General features: G+C 36.7%; 2 protein-coding genes across 4 annotated transcripts; one reads left to right on the top strand and one right to left on the bottom strand.

The window, feature by feature from the left end:
* Window positions 1-1,212: 1,212 nt before the first annotated feature.
* LOC128676418 (uncharacterized protein) lies at window positions 1,213-4,835 on the bottom strand. Of its 2 annotated transcripts, XM_053756520.2 has the most exons (4): window positions 4,671-4,835; window positions 2,409-2,535; window positions 1,703-1,801; window positions 1,348-1,475 (listed from the first exon to the last, which is right to left on the bottom strand). In XM_053756520.2, exons 1-3 carry the CDS (start codon window positions 4,738-4,740, stop codon window positions 1,747-1,749), a joined length of 252 nt encoding a protein of 83 aa, XP_053612495.1. In that variant the 5' UTR covers window positions 4,741-4,835; the 3' UTR covers window positions 1,348-1,475; window positions 1,703-1,746. The 2 variants fall into 2 exon arrangements, with proteins under 2 accessions (XP_053612494.1, XP_053612495.1); XM_053756519.2 differs by lacking the exon at window positions 1,703-1,801 and having other exon boundaries at window positions 1,213-1,475; window positions 4,671-4,831.
* A 2,478-nt stretch (window positions 4,836-7,313) lies between these two features.
* On the top strand, window positions 7,314-21,063 carry Pgm2a (Phosphoglucomutase 2a). Of its 2 annotated transcripts, none has more exons than XM_053756509.1 (13): window positions 7,314-7,641; window positions 8,211-8,378; window positions 8,706-8,797; window positions 12,409-12,654; window positions 12,919-13,141; window positions 13,894-14,078; window positions 14,161-14,258; window positions 15,007-15,129; window positions 15,883-16,004; window positions 17,188-17,367; window positions 17,607-17,703; window positions 18,463-18,616; window positions 19,449-21,063. In XM_053756509.1, the coding sequence occupies exons 1-13, from the start codon at window positions 7,573-7,575 to the stop codon at window positions 19,540-19,542; spliced, it is 1,851 nt and encodes a 616-aa protein (XP_053612484.1). In that variant the 5' UTR covers window positions 7,314-7,572; the 3' UTR covers window positions 19,543-21,063. The 2 variants fall into 2 exon arrangements, with proteins under 2 accessions (XP_053612484.1, XP_053612485.1); XM_053756510.1 differs by having other exon boundaries at window positions 15,022-15,129.
* Window positions 21,064-21,077: the final 14 nt, after the last annotated feature.

The raw sequence follows: 21,077 nt of genomic DNA on the forward strand, positions 1-21,077 counted from the left end.
ACTTAAGTATATTTACGATTTGGCTCGATTATTGGTACGACTAAACTGTGGAATCCACTTCATGCGATATTATAATCTTCAAGAGCTTCTACAACTTCTTAAAAGTCCGGCATCGCTTTTTTTTAGGATAGCGGCGGGCAATTATTTTTTTAAATAACCAGACCAAAGTCTTTATTTATCAATATTTTTTCATATTACTTATTGCATAAACGGGAAGGTTGCATAAATTGCACTTGCAACAAAGACAACGAGCGATATAAAACACTTCCTTCGTTCTATAATTATATTGAAATCATCTATAAATACTACTGGAAGAAAACAGAGTTCCTTGCCCTGAAAAATGCCTAACAAACTTAGATTTACGAGTGTTTACATCTTTATCTCGTACTAGAATAGAGTTGAAAATAATGTAAGTGGCAGAAACACGAGTTTTGCGGATTCATTGAGACATTCTACTGATAGCGATATCACTTTATTTAATTAAGACTGTTGGTGTTAATTGAAAGTGTATAGTAATGCACCAGACATTATGTAAAATTACGCGTAAATCATGCACACTGGTTCATTATTAACTTGTGTGTGAAATGGAGAAGGCAATGGCAAACCACTCCATTAATAATACCAAGAAAGTTTTTGTGTGTTTCATTCCACTCTAATAAAGTACCGCTTCCGTGGGAAATTCACGCGGGCGAAGCTGCGGGTAAAAGCTAGGAACAAATGAAATACTCTTGCAAATTTTCCCACAAATAAAATAAGTAGATTGTAATCAACCAAAACACAGACCGACAGCTTCTCAGAACTGCACTCTGTGTGTATGTACCTACCGCAGCGATAACTTGTAAATATTGTTAGTTAATAAATCAGATAGGTCTACTACCTATGTGTAAGTAAGTACTTACGATAAACTTAATATAACAATTATATGGCTTATGAACGAGACACATGTTAAATTGTGTATATATTCTATCTCTGCTTTACAATCACACTTTTTGACTCGTGTTTTTATTTCTTAATGTTAATGACAAAATGGTTCGAACTCAAACATAAAATTAATTTTAAAATGTCCTGCCATAGAGAATGAAGCGATTTTTGAGTTATTTTTGTCATTCACTAAACGGATCAGTTTCCAAGTATGAGAAATGAAACATTCTTACACAAAATATTTTTAGGGTAGAAGATACTTTATTGGCTGAAAGATACTAAAAATAAATTTAAAAAAAAAGCCTTTATATTTCGTAGTTTTACCACAATCAGATGTGCATTCTTATAATAATCACACAATTGAAAACATGTAAGTACAAAATATTTTTTTTTCTTGAAATCTTCACAAAATAAAAAAAAAACTAATGAACATTTCAATTTAAAACCGTATGCTAAAGTCCGTGTAGTCGGGCCGCAAAAGGTGCTCCGTTTTCAATAAATCACACTTCTCGATCTTGCATCCAGGAGAACCCGTGGTGCTCAGCCAGTCAAGCCTGGAACAATTGATGGAGATAGTATTAAGTTTTGACGACCTCGGTGGCGCAGTGGTAAAGTGCTTGCCTCTAAACCGAGAGGTCCCGGGTTCGATCCCCGGTCGGGTCATGATGGAAAATAACCTTTTTGTGATTGGCCCGGGACTTGGATGTTTATCTATCTATGTATTTGTTATAAAATATAGTATCGTTGAATTAATATGCCATAACACAAGTCTCGAACTTACTTTGGGGCTAGCTCAATCTGTGTGATTTGTCCTAATATATGTATTTACATATTTAAGTTTGAAGTGCGGAGTAGGACGTAACTATTCACGCGAACGGATCTGCGGGCAAATACTAGTTCAATATACGTTTGAACTAAAAGAGAAGCCAGAGGTCGTGACGTATATGGAGATGAAATTAATGGCTGAGGACAGAAATAGATGGAAAATGCTCCACCGACAAGAACAATGTTCTTCAATTAATTGATGGTGACACGTTTCATAATATTGAATCTTAATTAGTTACAATTTAATTATGTGTCAACAAATATGAGGAACTGATAACTGATCACTTGGATTCGATCCAAAAACTTTTTTGGATCAATCCCAACATTATTAAAAATTATTTATATAAACCGGATATAAGTACTTAGCTACAAATAAAATGTTATTCATTAAATTAATTTATGAATTATTCTACAAACTTAATTAGATATTATGGGGAGATACCAGCTGCACCTGATTACGTTTGATTTCCAACGTAAGCAGTACTTTTAGAGAGATCTCTAAAAGATTTTCGAGTGTGTTATTGCTAACACTGGTGTGAAATCGAAGAAATCTGACGTGACTTTTACGACCACCTACCGAAGTTAACTTGAATAGAAGAAAGAAAGTGGAAAATCTATGGTATGACTGTCTTGTGGCTGAAACGACGATGAAAATTACTCACATGTGGTCGACGTCCTTCTTGTTACCCTGGATCTTGCCAACAATCGTGCCTTTCTTGGAATTCTTCACCCAGCCGCCCATCCCTAGCTGCTCCGCCAGCTCCTTGCAGTATTTGGTGAAATAGCATCCTGTAACAAAATCAAGTTTCATATAACTAGTCACTTATCTCTCACACTCGAGCGTTTTGGTTCCCCGTAGCGTTGGAGCCCAACACAAATATTTAATTATGTTATTATTTTTATGTTTTTAAACTTGAGGAAATCGGTGGCGCAGTGGTAAAGTGCTTACCTCTGAATCGAGAGGTCCCGGGTTCGATCCCCGGTCGGGTCATGATGAAAAATTATCTTTTTCTGATAGGCCCGGGTCTTGGATTTGTTTATATTCTATATATGTGTTTGTTATAAAATATAATTTTGTTGACTTAGTATTCCATAACACAAGTCTAGAACGTACTTTGGGGCTAGCTCAATCTGTGTGATTTGTTTATATATATTTATTTATTTATATTTAAATATTTCTTCTTCTTACGATAGAGATGCCAAAGTCCACAAAAGTGTGAATTCCGGTAATACGTAGCGTGATTTTGGTACCAAAACGTATGCTTATCCTTAGCTCAACCATGAAAATCGCATTAGTTTTTGAGTTTATCGCGAACAAAGAGACAGACAGACTTCGATTTCGACAATATGCATACATATGTAAGGATAAGTTCTGATTGTTTGATGAATTTGGTAAGTTTTGATTTCCAAGTATTCAAGTTCATAATTAAACGATGAATGTCTTATTATAGAATGTATCACTATAAAAGTTTGTATGAGCACTTACTACCTATATATTTACCATTGCCAATACGTTGTGGTGACTTTAAATTTAGCCGCGCCAATAACATGTAGGTCGATATCATTTCTATCGTATCATACAATTTAGTGCTTGTAAACAAACCGAAGTTTTTTATCATCATAATTATATTTATTACTACCGGCCCGGCCCGGCTTTGCTCGGGTAAAACATAATAAATTATGCACCTAAACCTTCCTCAAGAATCACTTAATAACTTTTGGTGAAAACCTCATGAAAATCCGTGCCGTCGTTTTTTAGTTTATCGCGAACAGACAGACAGACATATAGACGCGGCGGAGGATATTGTTTTATAATATATAAGGAATCTTAATCAATTAATAAATCTTACGCCGGTCTTATTTGGATGAACATTAAACGAGACGCAAAAACTTCACTTCTATACACGTTAAGTGTCCAGTAACAACAGGCCTACCATCAACTTTTACAGAAAGATTCTAATGCTACTCAGTTCAATTTAGTAACCTACAATGAATCGCATTCATACGAAAAATTAAGTCGATGGTACGAATTTGCGATGCAGTTCAGTTTAAGTCGTAAAGTGTATTTCGAGATGATGGTAAGCCCCCAGGATGAATAAACTCTGAAGGGAATTTATATGCTAAACTTCAACCTCATCTGCGACACAGAGATAAAAAGATAAGTGCCTCAATACATGTTTTGTTGAATTTTAGTACATCTACCTACCACGGGTAAATATTCAATCTCCAGCCATCGACTTTAGCACAGTTTTATGAAAATATAGTAGGTATAATAATTTTTATACCGATATCCCTATGGGAGTTGTGCTCCAGGGTGAAGTTCGGTAATTCTATTCAGTTCGGAAGTCTATTCAGCGATCAAAAAAATCTACATTTTTCCTACACGTAGAACTTTTCAATCAATCAATTCTCGAACTCAACAGCGATCGATCTTTCATCACCGTCAATCACATTTGCACTATTTGTTCTATCAAATACATGGTACAGACATAAAAGTAGTCACCTCGTTGACAAAAGCAATTGTATATTTTATTGTAGATTTACAAAAAATCTTCAACATTCGACGGCAATACCTCGGATCCGATGGACACACACACAGAAATGAGCATATCGAACCAGCACAGGCAAAACAAATACAAAAAATTAAACGCATTGGGGATCGAACCTAGTATTCAGGTGGCGAGCGGACGTAGTAACCACATTACACAGACGATGTGCTCCAACTACATAGTAAAACAAACTCGCCCGCCCTTCGTTCTAAGCACATATCTTTGGCAACAACCCTAAGGATTTTGATGCACTGTTCACTGTTGTTTAGATATTTTTTCAATAGATTTGTACAACACAACAGCGTATTAGACCGTGCGAAACCGGGCTGGGTCTAATAAAATAATAATCTATAATTTAAAAATCACTTGACGAACCTTGCACTTGACCATAAACCTCGAATTCTACTGACAACAACTCGTTAGCATCAGAATCTTGAGAGTCCATCGCAACAGGCGAGGGTACACTTCCACTATTTCACAACAAGCTGCAGACGCAAACTCTTGGACGTCTGCCTATCGACTAATGCCAATGTTACGATCCGTTCGCCAGTTTTATTTTTATAATACAGTTTATGGTGATCGGTTCTATCAAAGTGGTATCAAGATTTATATGAAATGGGAAGCGTTTTTGATGCCAGATTCATAAATTCTAATATTCAGATAATAAATTTAGACCTCTTTGAAGACTGATCGTTACTATGTATATTTGTGATCGCCAGGTCAATTTTCATTTACATAACTGCCATGGATAATGGTAGGTACATTCTGACAGCCTTTGACCATGATAATATGTGAATACCACGGCCGCCTGCAAATAATACGGCACATAGACCAGTGAACCAAGAAATCTGTAAGACATTAAAGACTACTTAGATTTAATCGCGACTTCAAACCACAGAATTAATAAAAGGTACTGTTATTTCTGTAATCGAAGCTTCATACCTGACCGCAAGGAATACGCTCACTTACACTCTTCAGGGAATTTTAATTACATAATTAGGTAGTTAAGTACCTACATGTTTACAAAATTGTAGCTCTCTACGTTCAGTAGTTTTGGTTTGGCTGTGCTGTGCATAGTATGATACTATTAGTATCTCATGTAATGTGTCTCAGACTGGCATTTGGAAAAAGTTGAGATTTGTTTGTACCGAATAAAACGGACGGATGCAGCAGAAGGTACACCGCCGAGGTTGTAGTGGTCGGTTCCGCCGACCAATTACAATTGTATGATTGGCCTCTGATTGAAAAAATGTTTCCTAATCAAGCCCCCACCAGGAATGTAGGTGAAGGTATTATGTACGCGTATATTGGCTTTGTTAATTTTTAAAGCAAAAAAAAAATCAAGGTCATGTATTCATGTATATATTTTTTAATTCCTTTTAGGCACTAGACAAAATAGGACCTTCTTAGTAGTTACCTTAAGTAATATTTGAGCTTCTTCGCGTGTCGATTCGGCTAAATTTGTGAGAATCAATACAACGCCACCGAAACTGAACCGGAGGCCTACCATAAACATGAGATCTTTGGTTTTCGTCAGTGGTATCTAGGTAGGTACTTCAGTGTGCAAGTGCTAGCACACATAGGGCAGGACAATAAGTGTGCCAAGTGTGCCTTTATCAGCACTTGATCAGGATCGTAACATGTATTTCTAATTTTTTGACTATGTACTTACGTACCTAGGTACTTTATGTACTTTGTAATGCTATAGTTCCACACTGTCGCCGAAGTCAAACATAAGCATACGCGATTGCGTGAACATTGCGTAGTTAGTATAAGTTATTTTGTTTACCACAATTAAAAACCAGCAATGTATATCGAATCCGCTTGTTAGGCAAGCTGTTCGACGAGAATTATATAAAACCAGCAATGTATATCGAATCCGCTAGTTTGGCAAGCTGTTCGACGAGAATTATATTATTAGAAAAAAAATTCGACATTTCTTCTCAGCAGTGGTCCATACAAAATGCCAGTAGATTGTAGTTATTTGAGTAATGAATATATAAAGTGAAGGTCTTCTTTCTGAATAAATGATTTGATTTTAAATGGTTAAGGGAGATGTACCACATTGGCAACTCATTAAAGTAGGTAGTAGAGCCGTAAACATAGTCTTAGCAGGGACCTTCACTGGTTGATTCTTATTAACTTTTGTGTGAAATGGGGAAGGCAATGGCAAACCACTCCATTAATAATGCCAAGAAAGTTGTTGTATGTGTTTCATTCCACCATGGATCTAGTAAGTACTTCGTTGTACCTACGAGTACCTACTAATTCCATGGTACCTGGCACCTACACCAAAACTCCTGCGTTAAAAATATAGCAATGCTTCAAATATATTACATACATAAACTATGCAGCTGACTGTCACTGTTCGTCCTACTGTCATTGATGTGAAGTTTACTGACAGCCACATGACAGCTGACATTTGTAGTTATGTCATGGGAAGTCACATGACAGCCGCAATTAGTGTTGTCAAAATTGATAATTGACTATGAAGATAAAGTATCGATAGGTACCATCTATTTATTCTTCGATACAGTGTATAGTGCTCGATGGTGAATCAAAAGATAATATGGTTTGTAAATTTTATACACAAAGATGTCGACCGAACGAGCGAAGCGAGTGAGTTCCACAAATCAACTATAGGCAAAAATACATTTTTTGTAAAATATATGTATGTATGTACCTGTACGGACCCTGTACTGTGCTGTGAGTGGGATAAAGGTCACGATGTAGAAGAATAAGATGGTGGTACAAAAAGTCGGTCTGTCCATTTTTCTCACCGTCTCTGTCCTTCTGTCCTAAATATTTGCAGTTATTAAAACCTATATTAGTTACAAAAATTAAACTATGTAAAAAATTACAAAAAAATGTAATCTACAAAGTACCTACGCTACATCATCCTCTCCAGGAACCCACTAGGGTGATGATAATAATAATAGCATAAAACTATCGATAGTCTACTATTACTAAATTCATTTTTCAGTCGATTTGATAGTGGCCTATCGTTCGGCTCGGCAACACTAATCACAATCAAATCAAATCAAAAACAATTCATTTCATTCTTTCCTACTCTAAGTAGTGTGTGATACCGGCTTTGACTTTAAAGATCAATTTACTAAAATTAATAAGAAAAATATATGTTTTTATTCCGTGTTATTATACAATCATTACTTAAAACTGTGTGCTTTAATTCGATGGAGTTTTGATCGTTTAAGTGGATATAAACTCATTGTTTACCAAATTTCACCTAACTACGGGAAGTTTCAAGTTTCTTAAGATGTCCCTTTGTAAAAGTGGTGATACCAAACTAGATGATACAGTCAACGGTTGGTTGAAGCGTGATAAGGTAGGTATTTGTAAATTTTCATTCATACAATCCAATAAGGTCTAAAAACTTCTTACTTCTCTCTCATACAATGTGTATGTAATTATTTTTAAATTTATTTCATCATTGTTAACCATTTATACCTACTTTCAATTATGTAAATGACTGTTTATTATGTTCACTTCTGGAAATTGTAGCTTTGTCAATCATGTGTCCAACAATTAGTAATTTGTTGTTTTTCAAACATATGAAGGCCATAACTATGTGAAGATATCTCAGTAATGTGTCAAATGGTGTTCTAATAGTCATTAGAATTTTAATTAACTTAACCTTGTCACCTTAACTTAATTTAAATTAATCTCAAATGACTTTTCACAAAACAACAGTTCTCAAACTTTTTGAAAATTAATATTGAATGTTGTGATCAGTTAATGAGTAAATAATTGAGAATATAACTAAAACTTGCTGTTAAATTGAGTAGCTATTTTAATTGTTTCATAGCAACATACATAGTGTAGAAATGCTAGTTGAATAGAAGGTAAAATATAGTTTTGTATGTTAGGAAAAATATAACTAATCACCATTTTTAGAATGTGGAAACCCGTCAAGAAGTAGAGGACGACATAGCCAATGCAAGATGGGACAAGCTCCGCAAAGTGATGCTCCATCGACAGAGGTTTGGCACGGCGGGGCTCCGGGGCCGGATGGGTGCAGGATATGTGTGTATGAATGATGTAGTCATTCTGCAAACTGCTCAGGTGAGGACAACTTATCTATGGTCCAGTTTTGACTATAATGAACACAACTAGGAAAAGAAAATGTCCCAAAAGAGACAGAAATTTTTCATTGAGTATAATTTATACAAATTCTTCCAGAAGAAAAAGCTCTACCAACTTTTTATTTTAAAATTTAATATAGATTATACAACAAATGTAAAAAAAAATGTAATGTTAATAATAAAGTTTGTTTATTTCACTTTATTACTTAGTTTATATATTTCTGGAAATGTTTAAGCATATTTTATTGAACATAATGTATAAAACTGAGGTGGAACATAAAATATTTTGCTCTGTGTTTATTTCCAGGGCTTATGTTCATATCTGAAAGATGAGTGCAGTCAAAGCAAGCTCCAGGGCGGGGTTGTTGTGGGTTATGATGGGCGCTACAATAGTAAGAGGTTGGTGTAATCTATTTACTTTATAATCGAAAAAATCTCTATCCAATGCTTTGTTTATTCATAGAACAGGGACATAAAAAAAAACACATTTTCACGTTTATAATGTTAGTATGAAAGTATAGATTCATGAAAATAATCAGCTACAAATAATATTTAGAAATATAACCTTTATTTAATAAACAATTTATTTAACCATCTTGGGTATACCGTAAAGAATGAAGAATACTCTATTTATTTATGGGCGAAGTCACAGACACAGTGGAATAAAATTGTAACTGTTAAAGTGATTTTATGTACAAATAATGTATTTATTTATTTCGTTAACACTGCCTTGAAAATTGGCTTAACAAATATAGTGTCACAATTTCCAGCTATGTTATTTTGTTCATATGCAAGTAAATATTTGTTAGCATTTTCCTTCACAACTTTATGACCACTGTTGCAAACATACAGATAAATTTGTATTTTATAATATCCACTACATAATAAAAAGCAAATTCGCCCTCCCACTGCAACGGCAACGGATTTTGATGCAGTTTTTACTGTTATTTAAAAAAGTTATTCCCGAAGATTTATAGACCTCGTATTGCTTTTATGCCGGCTCCACACTATCGTCGAATTCAGACAGATGCCGACGCGAATGCACGAACATTGCGTAATTTGTATATGTGCTGCTTTTATTTACCGCAATGGAAAACCAGCAATGTATGCCGAGTCCGTCAAAGTTCGGCGAACAGGCTCGCGATAGTGTGGAGCCGACATTATAAGTTTTTGTAACACTGAATAAGAAAACTAAATAGATATACGATAAATCAAATAAATAAGACTTGTACCCCAAAGCAAAACGCATATGTGAAAATAAGTAAAAAAAAGTGTTTGGGAATGGAATCCAGAACCCTAGAAGCAACCTAGCCTGATCTATTACACCACACAGCTCAAGCCATAAACAACGTGAGTACTTAAATACTTACCAGCAACTTTATGTTCATTCATTGCGCCCAATCGAGCGAATATTGCCTTCACTTAGGTATTTATTCTCTCACAATTAGTATAATTAATACCTAAGTAAAGTATATTAGTACCTATTTATATACTAGTACCTATTTATATACTATAAATAATCTATTTCTCATTAATTAAATGAAATCTGATTAATACTTGTATTAATTTAATAGTTGATTTATAAAAAAATACATTTTCGACATTATTATTCTACAAGTATTTCTTAGGTAACACATTTTTGGAATCTATGTTTACAATGTTTTCAGTGTTAAATTTTTAAATAAAAATAAAATAAAATAAAAATCATTTATTGCAGGCATAGCTCATATAGTGTTAGTAACAGAGGAACTTATAACTTTTTTGACGGTATTTTTATTATTGTTTTTTGGCCAGTACATAGGTACATATCTTGTAGGTTTATGAGTATACTAATGTGCTAATTGTTTTGTTATACCTATTTTCTAAAGCGTCATTTATTCATAAGTTCGTATGTATGTTCGTATTATCCAATCGATATCAGCCACAGAATATATTCCGATTTGTGTGTTATCAGCTGTTATCGGCACTCTGGCGGGGGTCATGTAATCTCCACTGTTCAGAAGACGTGGGTAATTACGACATCATTACTATTCAGATAGGCAGATAAGTATCAAGTCAATATCCCATTAGAGTTATCTTGAGAGTTCACAGAGGGAATTTTGTATTTTTTCCAACTAGATTTGACCAATCTTCAATATCTAAACGACTTAAATACAGGCAACAAGCGTGTGTCTAAATTTAAGATACAAATATGTCTTAAAAGAAAACATATTTGTACTATATAAATTTTAGACACACGCCTTTTTTTTGGATAAGTTTAACAGAAAATTGTTTATCTGTGTGACATAGCATGACTTGCGTCTTCATAATATTGAACTACGTTGTGAAGTACGAAGGAAATGAAAATTGAAAGTAATACTTCTGGAGAACCATCTTTCTTTGTATTATCCAAGTCGCCTGAAGGCATCTGACATGACTTTTATAGACATTTAATGGCAAGTAGTCGCATACACATTAGTAGATTTAATAGTCAACCATTGTCACACTTTCCTTCGCCTGAAACAAGTGGTGGTCTACGAAGACTAGTGGTTGGTATAAACTCTTGTGCCACTGGCACGAGTAGGATTTGAACCTAGGACCTTTCCACATTACCACTTGACTGGACCACCTTTACGCACGTGACAAATAAACCGCTCGATTGGGTTGCTTACAGTCGCAGTTTAAAATTGTTTGTTTATTAAAGTTTCTTAAAATAATATTATATAAAACTAAGAGATAACATCGAAATTGTGTAATATTTGTTATGATTGCGTGATAAATCAGTGTATATATACTCATATCTTAACGAAACGCGGTTCAACTTAGTTTTTTCTTCCTTCATTTAGTTCATAGGGATCCATGTTGATTTGTATATATAAATAAATATCCAGGACAAATCACACAGATTGAGCTAGCCCCAAAGTAAGTTCTAGACTTGTGTTATGGGATACTAACTCAACGATACTATATTTTATAACAAATACATATATAGACAAACATCCAAGACCCGGGTCAATCAGAAAAAGATCATTATCCATCATGACCCGACCGGGGATCGAACCCGGGACCTCTAGGTCCAGTGACAAGAACTTTACCACTGCGCCACAGAGGTCGTCGCTGCTGCTATATATATATATCTGTTATAAATAATGTTACGGAGCAATGGTCTATTGATTTGGATAACAAACATCTGATGACGACGAGACCTACGTTTTCGTAACATTATTTAAATCTAACATATATACATGATGATAACATACGTAACAAATAAATCATATATAATCCTACTGATATTATAAATGCGAAAGTTTTCAAATTCAAATTCAAAATTCTTTATTCAATTTAGGATGATATACATCACTTATTGACGTCAAAAAAAATTACTTAAACTAAGTCTACTGCCGGCTTCCAAAGCGCAGGTGAAGAAGAAGCGGCGCAACAAACTTCACCGCAGCCTTTTCTCCAAGGACGTCAATTAACAAATATAGGTCTTATACATATTTTAAAAATTAGGAGGACGAATTTACATCATTATTAAAAATGTAAATTTGAATGAAATAAAAAAAAGTTGTATTTCCAACAAAATTATTGAAAATTGTCACACAAAAAAATAGATAAATAAAAAGCTAAATGTACAAAACGTACGTAATAATGTCATAAATCAATTACATATGTTATGGGGATACTGCACCATGACTGGGCAAAGTCTGTGAATACTCTTTCACACAATATTTACTGCGCCAATATTTTAGCACTCGACATCGTATGATAATAGTTACTTTCTGGTCCTCGACGTCACGAAGGCAGAGGCCGCGTAAAATATAAAACTTTGTTTTTGTTACCGCCTGCCTGATGCCGGACCTTTTTTGGGATGTAATTGTTAACAGTCAACTGTAGGGCTATTTTTATCCCAAAGTCGTCTCGTGAATCATCCACGGACCACTTATATCCTTCAAGGCCAGAAACTCATGCCGTAGCTATAAACAATATATTTTTTCATTATAAAAAAAAAATTAAATATCTTGTTCCAGATTCGCAGAACTGACAGCCAAAGTGTTCACATCATCTTCCATCCCCGTGCACCTGTTCTCCACAGTGTGCCCCACGCCGCTCGTGTCGTTCGCCACCATCCGCTACGGCGCGTGCGCAGGCGTCATGGTGACCGCCTCGCACAACCCCAAGGAGGACAACGGATACAAAGTGTATTGGGGAAACGGCTCGCAGATTATAACGCCCCATGATGACAATATCTTGGAGGAGATTCTAAGATGCCTAGAGTAAGTTCTTTAGTTAACTTTAGTTTCTTTTAGTTTTCGTTTAGTTTAAAATGTAAGCGCCAATAGATGAAGGTGAGGAAGGTGTAGGTGAAGAATTTATTATGTTTGTACCCGAGCGAAGATGGGTCAGGGAGATAGTATGATACAATTTAGCAATACATTTATATATTTTTTTAATTTAACCTTTAGTTATTGTGCCCCGCTGCCGGGCAAAGGTCTGCCTTTACTATTCCACCCGTCGCCGCTAGTTAAAAATATTTTCAGTATACCAGACGAGCACTGGAACATTGACGAGATACGAACCGACCCGCTAGTGTCCGACTGTACCGAAGAAATAACCACTAAGTACATGGAATACATCCGTGGATCTTTGTCGGAGAGCATTCTAGAACAAAACAAGATGGCCGCCGTTGACATCGTGTACAGTGCCATGCATGGTGTCGGATATAAATACATTGTGAAGGCTTTTGAAGTTGCTAATTTAAAGGTAAGTTTTCTATTGTGTTATTAATCTGTTATTTTTAACTCTTTTTTTTTATTTATAAATGTACGCCAGTATTATTTTCTTCATAGTTGTATTCCTCATGGCTTTAGGTCGTGGTCATTACGTGGAATGGAAAATGCATAGCAATTTTCTTGGCACTATTATATTAATGTAGTGTTTTTTTTTTTTGCCTTCTCCATTTCACACACAAGTTAACCAGTGTGCAGGTTTCCTCACGATATTGCTATGAAAACTATAATTGAGGCAGATTGGTATATCGCATACACTAGTAAAGTTAAATTGTCACCTCAATCAGTGGTCTGTCAGTCTGGGGGTTGGTAATATTCGGACTTGGGACTAGGGTTGCCAACCGTCCCGAATTTTCCGGGACGTTCCGCTTTTGGGTAAATTTTTTGACCGTCCCGCTATGACCCCATGCAGGACGCCTTTTGTACCGGGAATCGGTGATCATTAATATTATTATTATTTTTTATATTATTTAATGAATAATCACCTACGCATTACATATTTCGCTCGAGGAGCATTCGGTGTTCGTTTATTCAAGCTGTAAACATACATTAGTATTGATATTATTATATATAGTATTTTTCGCTACCATTTTGTATGTGTCGGTTCGTGTGTCTGGGAAATCCCGGAAATGCCTTTTTTGAGTCGGCAAGCCTACTCGAGACCTATCGATCACTTGGCCACCACCGCTTCGGAGCGTCTACTCGAGAGTAGAAGTGTGGTTGCAGCCGCCGATAAGCGTGGTGGAGCAGCAAGAGCCGGAGCCGTCGTTCCCGACGGTGGCGGAGCCCAACCCCGAGCGGCCGGCGAGCGCGCAGCTGGCGCTCGCGCGCGCGCGCGCGGCCGGCGCGCGCCTCGCGCTCCTCAACGACCCCGACGCCGACCGCCTCGCCGTGGCTGAGTACGACCCAACGTGAGTCATCTTACCGTATGTACTCGCGCGTAGAAACTAAACAAGTCTAATTTCTGTTCTATGAAATAAACGATCATTGCAGGTACTCCCAGTGGAAAATATTCACGGGTAACGAGATGGGTGCTCTGCTCGGCTGGTGGATATTGGAGCAGCACTGCTCACCGTCATCACCACCATCAGGTGATGGCGAAGTGTTTTTCTTTTTCTTGTACCTCCAAAAGAAATGGAGCCTATTTTAATCAAACTTTGAGCCTTTTTCATTCCAATTCTATCATTTATACCTATCGTACTTTCATACGTCTTTTATTCTTATTACGGGTGGGATGCCCGTTTACAGTTTTCTGTTAACCTCCTATTTATTTTTTAAAATTAAATCTTAATGTAGTGCGAGGAATACAGTGACACAATACATATTTTTGGGTTTCCAATTTTGACGACCTCGGTGGCGCAGTGGTAAAGTTCATGCCACTGAACCGAGAGGTCCCGGGTTCGATCCCCGGTCGGGTCATGATGGAAAATGATCTTTTTCTGATTGGCCCTGGTCTTGGATGTATTGGACAAATTTTTCTCTTAGGAATATATGTATGATCAGAATTCGAATCAAATCCTGGAGTAAGACATAGGGTAGGTACTTATTATATGTTTTTATATGGTGACTTTCAAGTCACCATCAATTTCAATTGATATAAATTGCACGAAGAAAAAGTTCTTGTCTTGCTTGATCTATATATGTATTTGTTATAAAATATAGTATCGTTGAGTCAGTATCCCATAACACAAGTCTCGAACTTACTTTGGGGCTAGCTCAATCTGTGTGATTTGTCCTAATATATTATCTTATATCGGTTCTTAATATCCATTACATTTTATAGTTTATCACTATATTACATGTTCTTACACTTCTGCTTTACAACAATGTTCATTATAGTTTCTACTTCACAAGATGCTGAAGTGTACGTGTTGGCGAGCGTGGTGAGCTCCAAGATGCTGCAGGCTATAGTGAAGGGGAGGGGGCAGTTTGTGGAAACCTTGACTGGGTTTAAATGGATGGGTGAGTGTTTTGTTACTTTACCTTTTACCAACTGTTTTTTGTTGTTACAACCGGTGGTGGTGTAATGGTTAAGACGTCCGTCTGTGGATCGAAAGGTCCCAGGTTCGAATCCTACTCGTGACACATGAGTTTGTGTACCAATCTGATTCGTGTGGTTTTCATAGACCACCGCCTGCTTCCGGTGAAGGAAAACATCGTGAGGAAACAAGCACACTGGTTAACTTGTGAAATTGAGACGGCAATGGCAAACGACTCCATTAATAGTGTCAAGAGAGTTGTGCGTGATTCATTCCACGTAATGACCACGATGCTCAGCCATGAGGAAATACGACTGATGATCATCTGAAAGTCAGTATCTTGGCTCGTTCCCATGACGTCGTGCTGAGTTGGTCGCCTTTTCGGTTGAAATCTTTACAATTAGTCTATTACTTTATTTTTCGTTTTGTGTACTCATATGTTTTTAATGTTTGGATATTATGAGTTAGCCGAATAAAGGATTTCTTGTTTTCTAATGGTTTTTATCTATAATGTCCGATTTTTTTAAAACATTTTTATTATTTCTCTCATTGGGAGCTAAATCATTGTTTGGTACTTTTGTTTCAAAAAAAATAAACAGTATATAATGAGAACACTTAAAATTACATTTCGTTAATGTGTGTAAAGTGTTACAGTTTATCTCTGTAACACATTAGAAACGGTAATGTAAATCTGTACACTATCCGGATATCACAAAAGCTGCTGATCTCCACGCAGGCAACACTTGCCTGCTGCTGCAGCAGCAAGGCGCGCGGCCGCTGTTCGCGTTCGAGGAAGCGATCGGTTACATGTGCGACCCCGCTGTGCCCGACAAAGATGGCGTCTCAGCCGCCGTTCAGGTATGACTCATATTCTCATGCCAACCCCACAGCCTCCACACTGCCGCCGAACTCGAACACGTGCCGACGCGAATGCGTGAACATTGACAAACCAGCAATGTATACCGAATCCGACAAAGTTTGACAAACTGTTCGACGATGCTGTGGACCCGGCATGAGTATTTACTCAATAATGTTGTACATCAGCTCCCTTGGCCCTGATGGGTATTTGTATAGTGCTTGCTGCGCCCCGCGGCTTTGCTTCTGGGAATTTCTAGATAAAAAGTACCCTAAGTGTTACCCCAATATCAAATGTTATAAAAATAAACCTAGCAAGCACGTTTGAGCGTGAAGAAGTAACAACTCATAAACTTTCACCTTTATAACAATAATGGTACTATTAACCTACTTACTATACATTATTACGTACGTTTTGTACATTTAGCTTTTTATTTATATATATATATTATGTATTTTGTGTGACAATTTTCAATAATTTTATTGGAAATACAACTTTTATTTTATTTATTCATTCAAATTAGAACATTTTTAATAATGATGTAAATTCGTCCTCCTAATTTTTAATATATGTATAAGACCTATATTTGTTAATTGACGTCCTTGGAGAAAAGGCTGCGGTGAAGTTTGTTGCGCCGCTTCTTCTTCACCTGCGCTTTGGAAGCCGGCAGTAGACTTAGTTTAAGTAATTTTTTTGACGTCAATAAATGATGTATATCATCCTAAATTGAATAAAGAATTATGAATTTGAATTTGAGTCTGTCCAGAAAGTGAAGAAAACTTATTTTTTAAACTAATTATTTTTGCCATTGCAATACCATACCCAATGGTCAAGATTGGTTGATAAACACCCAGTGTGGCCAGCCAACAGACGACCTTGGTGGCGCAGTGGTAAAGTGCTTGCCTCTGAACCGAGAGGTCCCAGGTTCGATCCTCGGTCGGGTCACGACGGAAAATGATCTTTTTCTGATTGGCCCTCGTCCTGAATGTTTATCCATATATGTATTTGTTATAAAATTTAATATCGTTGAGTTAGTATTCCATAACACAAGTCTCGATCTTACTTTGGAGCTAACTAAATCTGTGTGATTTGTCCGTATGTATATTTATTTATTTATATATTTATTACTTTCTGGACAGACTACCAGTTCTTGAGAAACAAATTCGTTTTATTCCTCGCGTCTAGGTAGCGTCGCTGGCGTCGAAGCTGTATTCGTCGGGTTCGTCGCTGCAGAGCAAACTGTACGAGCTGTACCGCCAGTACGGGTACCACGTGTCCTACAACTCCTATTATATCTGTCACGACCCCAACACCATACACAACATCTTCCAGAACATTCGCAACTGGAAAGGCGAGCTTGGAAAGGTATGTTTAAGGTTCTTCTTCATTGTCGTGTTCCTCATGGCTGAGGGTCGTGATTATTTGCCATTATTGCCTTCTCCATTTCACACACAAGTTAATAATCAACCAGTGTGCAGGTTTCCTCACGGTGTTTTCCTTCACCGGAAGCAAGTGGTGGTCGATGAAAACTACTATACATGAGTCAGATTGGTATACATACTCATGTGTGTATTGATTATAATAAATTAATAAATTGTCGACAGTACCCGACGAAACTCGGCGCCTGTGAGATCACGTCTATCAACGACTTCTCAGCCGGCGTCAGGATCCCCGACGAAGCGCCCGGGGAATCACATCTCAGTAAGTTTACCATAGACAAACACACCGTACCATAAATAAAACAATGGGTGACTTATTGCGCCAAGGTGTTTTATTGTGTGGTGGTTTCTTTCTGATTTAACTACGTTACATGCATTTGCACGCTTTGGATTAATTTCTTTTATTGGTGAGTATATGAAAATATTATGTAAATTCACTCATTCAGTGTATTGCTTTCTAGTAATATTACAACTGAGCGGCATTTGAATTCCATACAGCACACACATGATACTTCAAACTTGTTCTTTTTTTTTGGTTCAAAGAATTGTCTGTTTTTTTTTTCGTTTGTATGAGTTTTTTTTTAAATTCCTTGCTTTATTTGTACCATTTTCTTTTTATCTTAAGTTTGTGATTATATCGACTTGAATAAAATTCCTATTTGACGACCTCGGTGGCGCAGTGGCAAAGTGCTTGCCTCTGAACCGAGAGGTCCCGGGTTCGATCCCCGGTCGGATCATGATGGAAAATGATCTTTTTCTGATTGGCCCGGTTCTTGGATGTTTATCTATATATGTATTTGTTATAAAATATAGTATCGTTGAGTTCGTATCCCATAACCCAAGTCTAGAACTTACATTGGGGCTAGCTCAATCTGTGTGATTTGTCCTAATATATTTATTTATTTATTTACTATATACCTATGTAATTTAACAACACAGTAAAAGACAACGAGAAATACAAAACATTTTGGCGTCCACGACTGTATTGTTTGAGTTACTATAACACTTTCAATTTTGATAGACGTAGTGGGCACGGGTTTGGACAAGGACTACAATCACGGGGAGATGATAATGTTCCGCTGCAGCAATGGGCTGCGGGTCACCGTCCGCACCAGCGGCACTGAGCCCAAACTGAAGTATTACACCGAGCTGGTCTGCAAGGCTGACACTAGAGAGTAAGTCGATAGTGTAAATCAACATTGTTTGTGGTGGGCAGTGTTGGACGTGTGCTACAGTCGCGGGGAGATAGTGTTGGGTTGGATGTTACGTACAGTCCTCGCCAGCTGGACAGAACACAAACTCAAAAAGGTACACAGAATGCAAAGCTGAAGCTATAAAGTAAAATAAACACCATTAAATGGTATTTTTATTTGGTGGGCACAGTTAGACGAGGATTACAGTCATGGAGATATAGTATTCGCGTAATGGCTATATTCTGCACCCAAGATTTAAATATTACCCTGAACTTTTTTTTTTTAATTAGTACTAATTTAAAGTTTTTTTCATTGTGGGACAGACCATGATGTTTGAGTGGACTCAGGGTTTGCTAAGCTGATACCAGTAATAAAAGTAAATTTACATCCCTCATATTCGGTAAGCAGGTCCTTATTACCCCCACATGGGGCTTGTAGGTGACCAATAAGCACTTAAGGGTAATAATGTAGCTAGAAAAGCCCTAGGGCGGTAAGTAATTAAAAAAAAAACACTTCACTCTTTCAAAAAGTTCGCGTACATCTAACCTCTATCATCTACTGGCAATAGACATCATGCATTCAGCCCAATGACCAAAAAGGTCGCTTCGCTATTCAGCCTTGTCTTCGTATGAGCATAATAGTCATCAATTTTAAATATCGAACGGCGAAGCTCAATTTCATTCTTGAAAAAAAAAAAACTAAATATCTCGGGCTGCAATTGATGCCTTACAGCCCTTGGCTACTAGTCTACCATTAAGTGTATATTAAATTCTAATTTCACTGTTGTCTTCAGCTAGAATTATTTTTGTTTCAGTGAGCAAGAAATGATAAAAAATAAATTGGAAGTAATGGTGCAGGAATTCGTAACAGAGTTGCTTCGGCCCAAAGAAAATGGTCTAATTGGGTAAAGTAAAATTATATCAAAACCAATACCAACTTAATTATCGTGTCATCCCGCCCTGTTAGGTACTTAAAAATTGGATCAACCGCTTAATTTATTGTTTTGTGAATTCTTTTTACAATTGTCTGTGACGTGACTTCACAGCGTATATTGAAAAATGGTAAGCCCTTCTCGCGTAATAGGGACCAACACCAGTTTGAATGAGTTTCTTTCGGCATTTCTTCTCAGCAGTGGTCGTTCCGAAACGCTAGTAGTTTGTAGCTTTGGTAAATATTATCTAATTTAGAATGTGACATGAAAAAGTGCATGTGAAATCCTAAGTTCAGAATAAATTATTTGATTTGATAACGGAACATGCCAGGTGTGTTTCCCGCCAAGAACACGTTCTTCCTCATTGAAATGGTACTTATATTATGCTTATTTAATATTGTGCAAGTGAGATAGCTACATGTAAAGAAAACAAGGTGTGGTGACACGCTAAGGGTGGGTTGCACCGTCAACTTTGACATTAACTTTAACGTGCGCAGAAAAATACACGTACGGCAGTACGCCATTTTGTCAAAACGTCAGCGGCGCGCCAGAAAAATCAACGTCAAATTTAATGATGCAACTCACCTTAAGTTATCGTTAAATATATTTAACGTTTACCTATGTTTATTATTTTAATTTAACTTTAATAGTTGAAATATTATATATATATATAACGGTACTACAATAAGGATTCATTTTATACCGTTTCTTTTTTTGATGTAGGACCAAAGAATTTCGAATGTAATTTCTGTGATAAGATTTGAATTGAAAAATCAGTGATGATCGTTGTACATTTTTAAGCATGATATTCTACCATCTCGCTCTCACGACGTCGTGATTCTAATACAATGTAGATAAAAATATTTGTAGGAGCGACAGAGATAAAGCGATCAAATACCCAAATCAGTTACTTTCCCAAGTGATATCGTATGTATGAATAGGACCAAGAATGTCATTCCAAGCTGTGATAAGATTTTAATAAATAATTTAAAAAAAACTGGTTGCACTCCGGAAGTGCCGGCAGAAGTGAAAACTCTCACAATGAAGAAAACTCTTACGAATTTTCGATACGTGGGCGAAGTGCGCGTTTGCATTTCACTCGAAGTGAGACGCAGCGAACCAATCACATTGCGCCATTGTGACGTAACAACAACCACACTGCAATGTAATTGGTTCGCGGCGTCTCACTTCGAATCGATTCGATGGTGAAATGTGAAATGCAAACCCGCACTAACCACTGTCACGTGTCCTGACGCGACTTTAACAATTTTTGGGTGAATTTCACGAGCGTTTAAAACTCCGCCGCGGGTTGTCATTCGTGTTTATTAAATTGTGCCATACACAGTAATCAATTTAATTATCCTATTTTATAAATAAGTAAAGTAGGGGAGACCGGGGATGGTTGACTAGTTTTATGTTTGAACCTTAATAACTTTGGAGTTTTAAGATAAATATACCAAAATTTTAACTCACATGATTAATTATATATTCCTCTAACTAAAAAAGTTTATT

The sequence above is a fragment of the Plodia interpunctella genome, chromosome 16 (genome assembly GCF_027563975.2).
Source record: "Plodia interpunctella isolate USDA-ARS_2022_Savannah chromosome 16, ilPloInte3.2, whole genome shotgun sequence".
Taxonomy (NCBI): Eukaryota; Metazoa; Arthropoda; class Insecta; order Lepidoptera; family Pyralidae; genus Plodia; species Plodia interpunctella.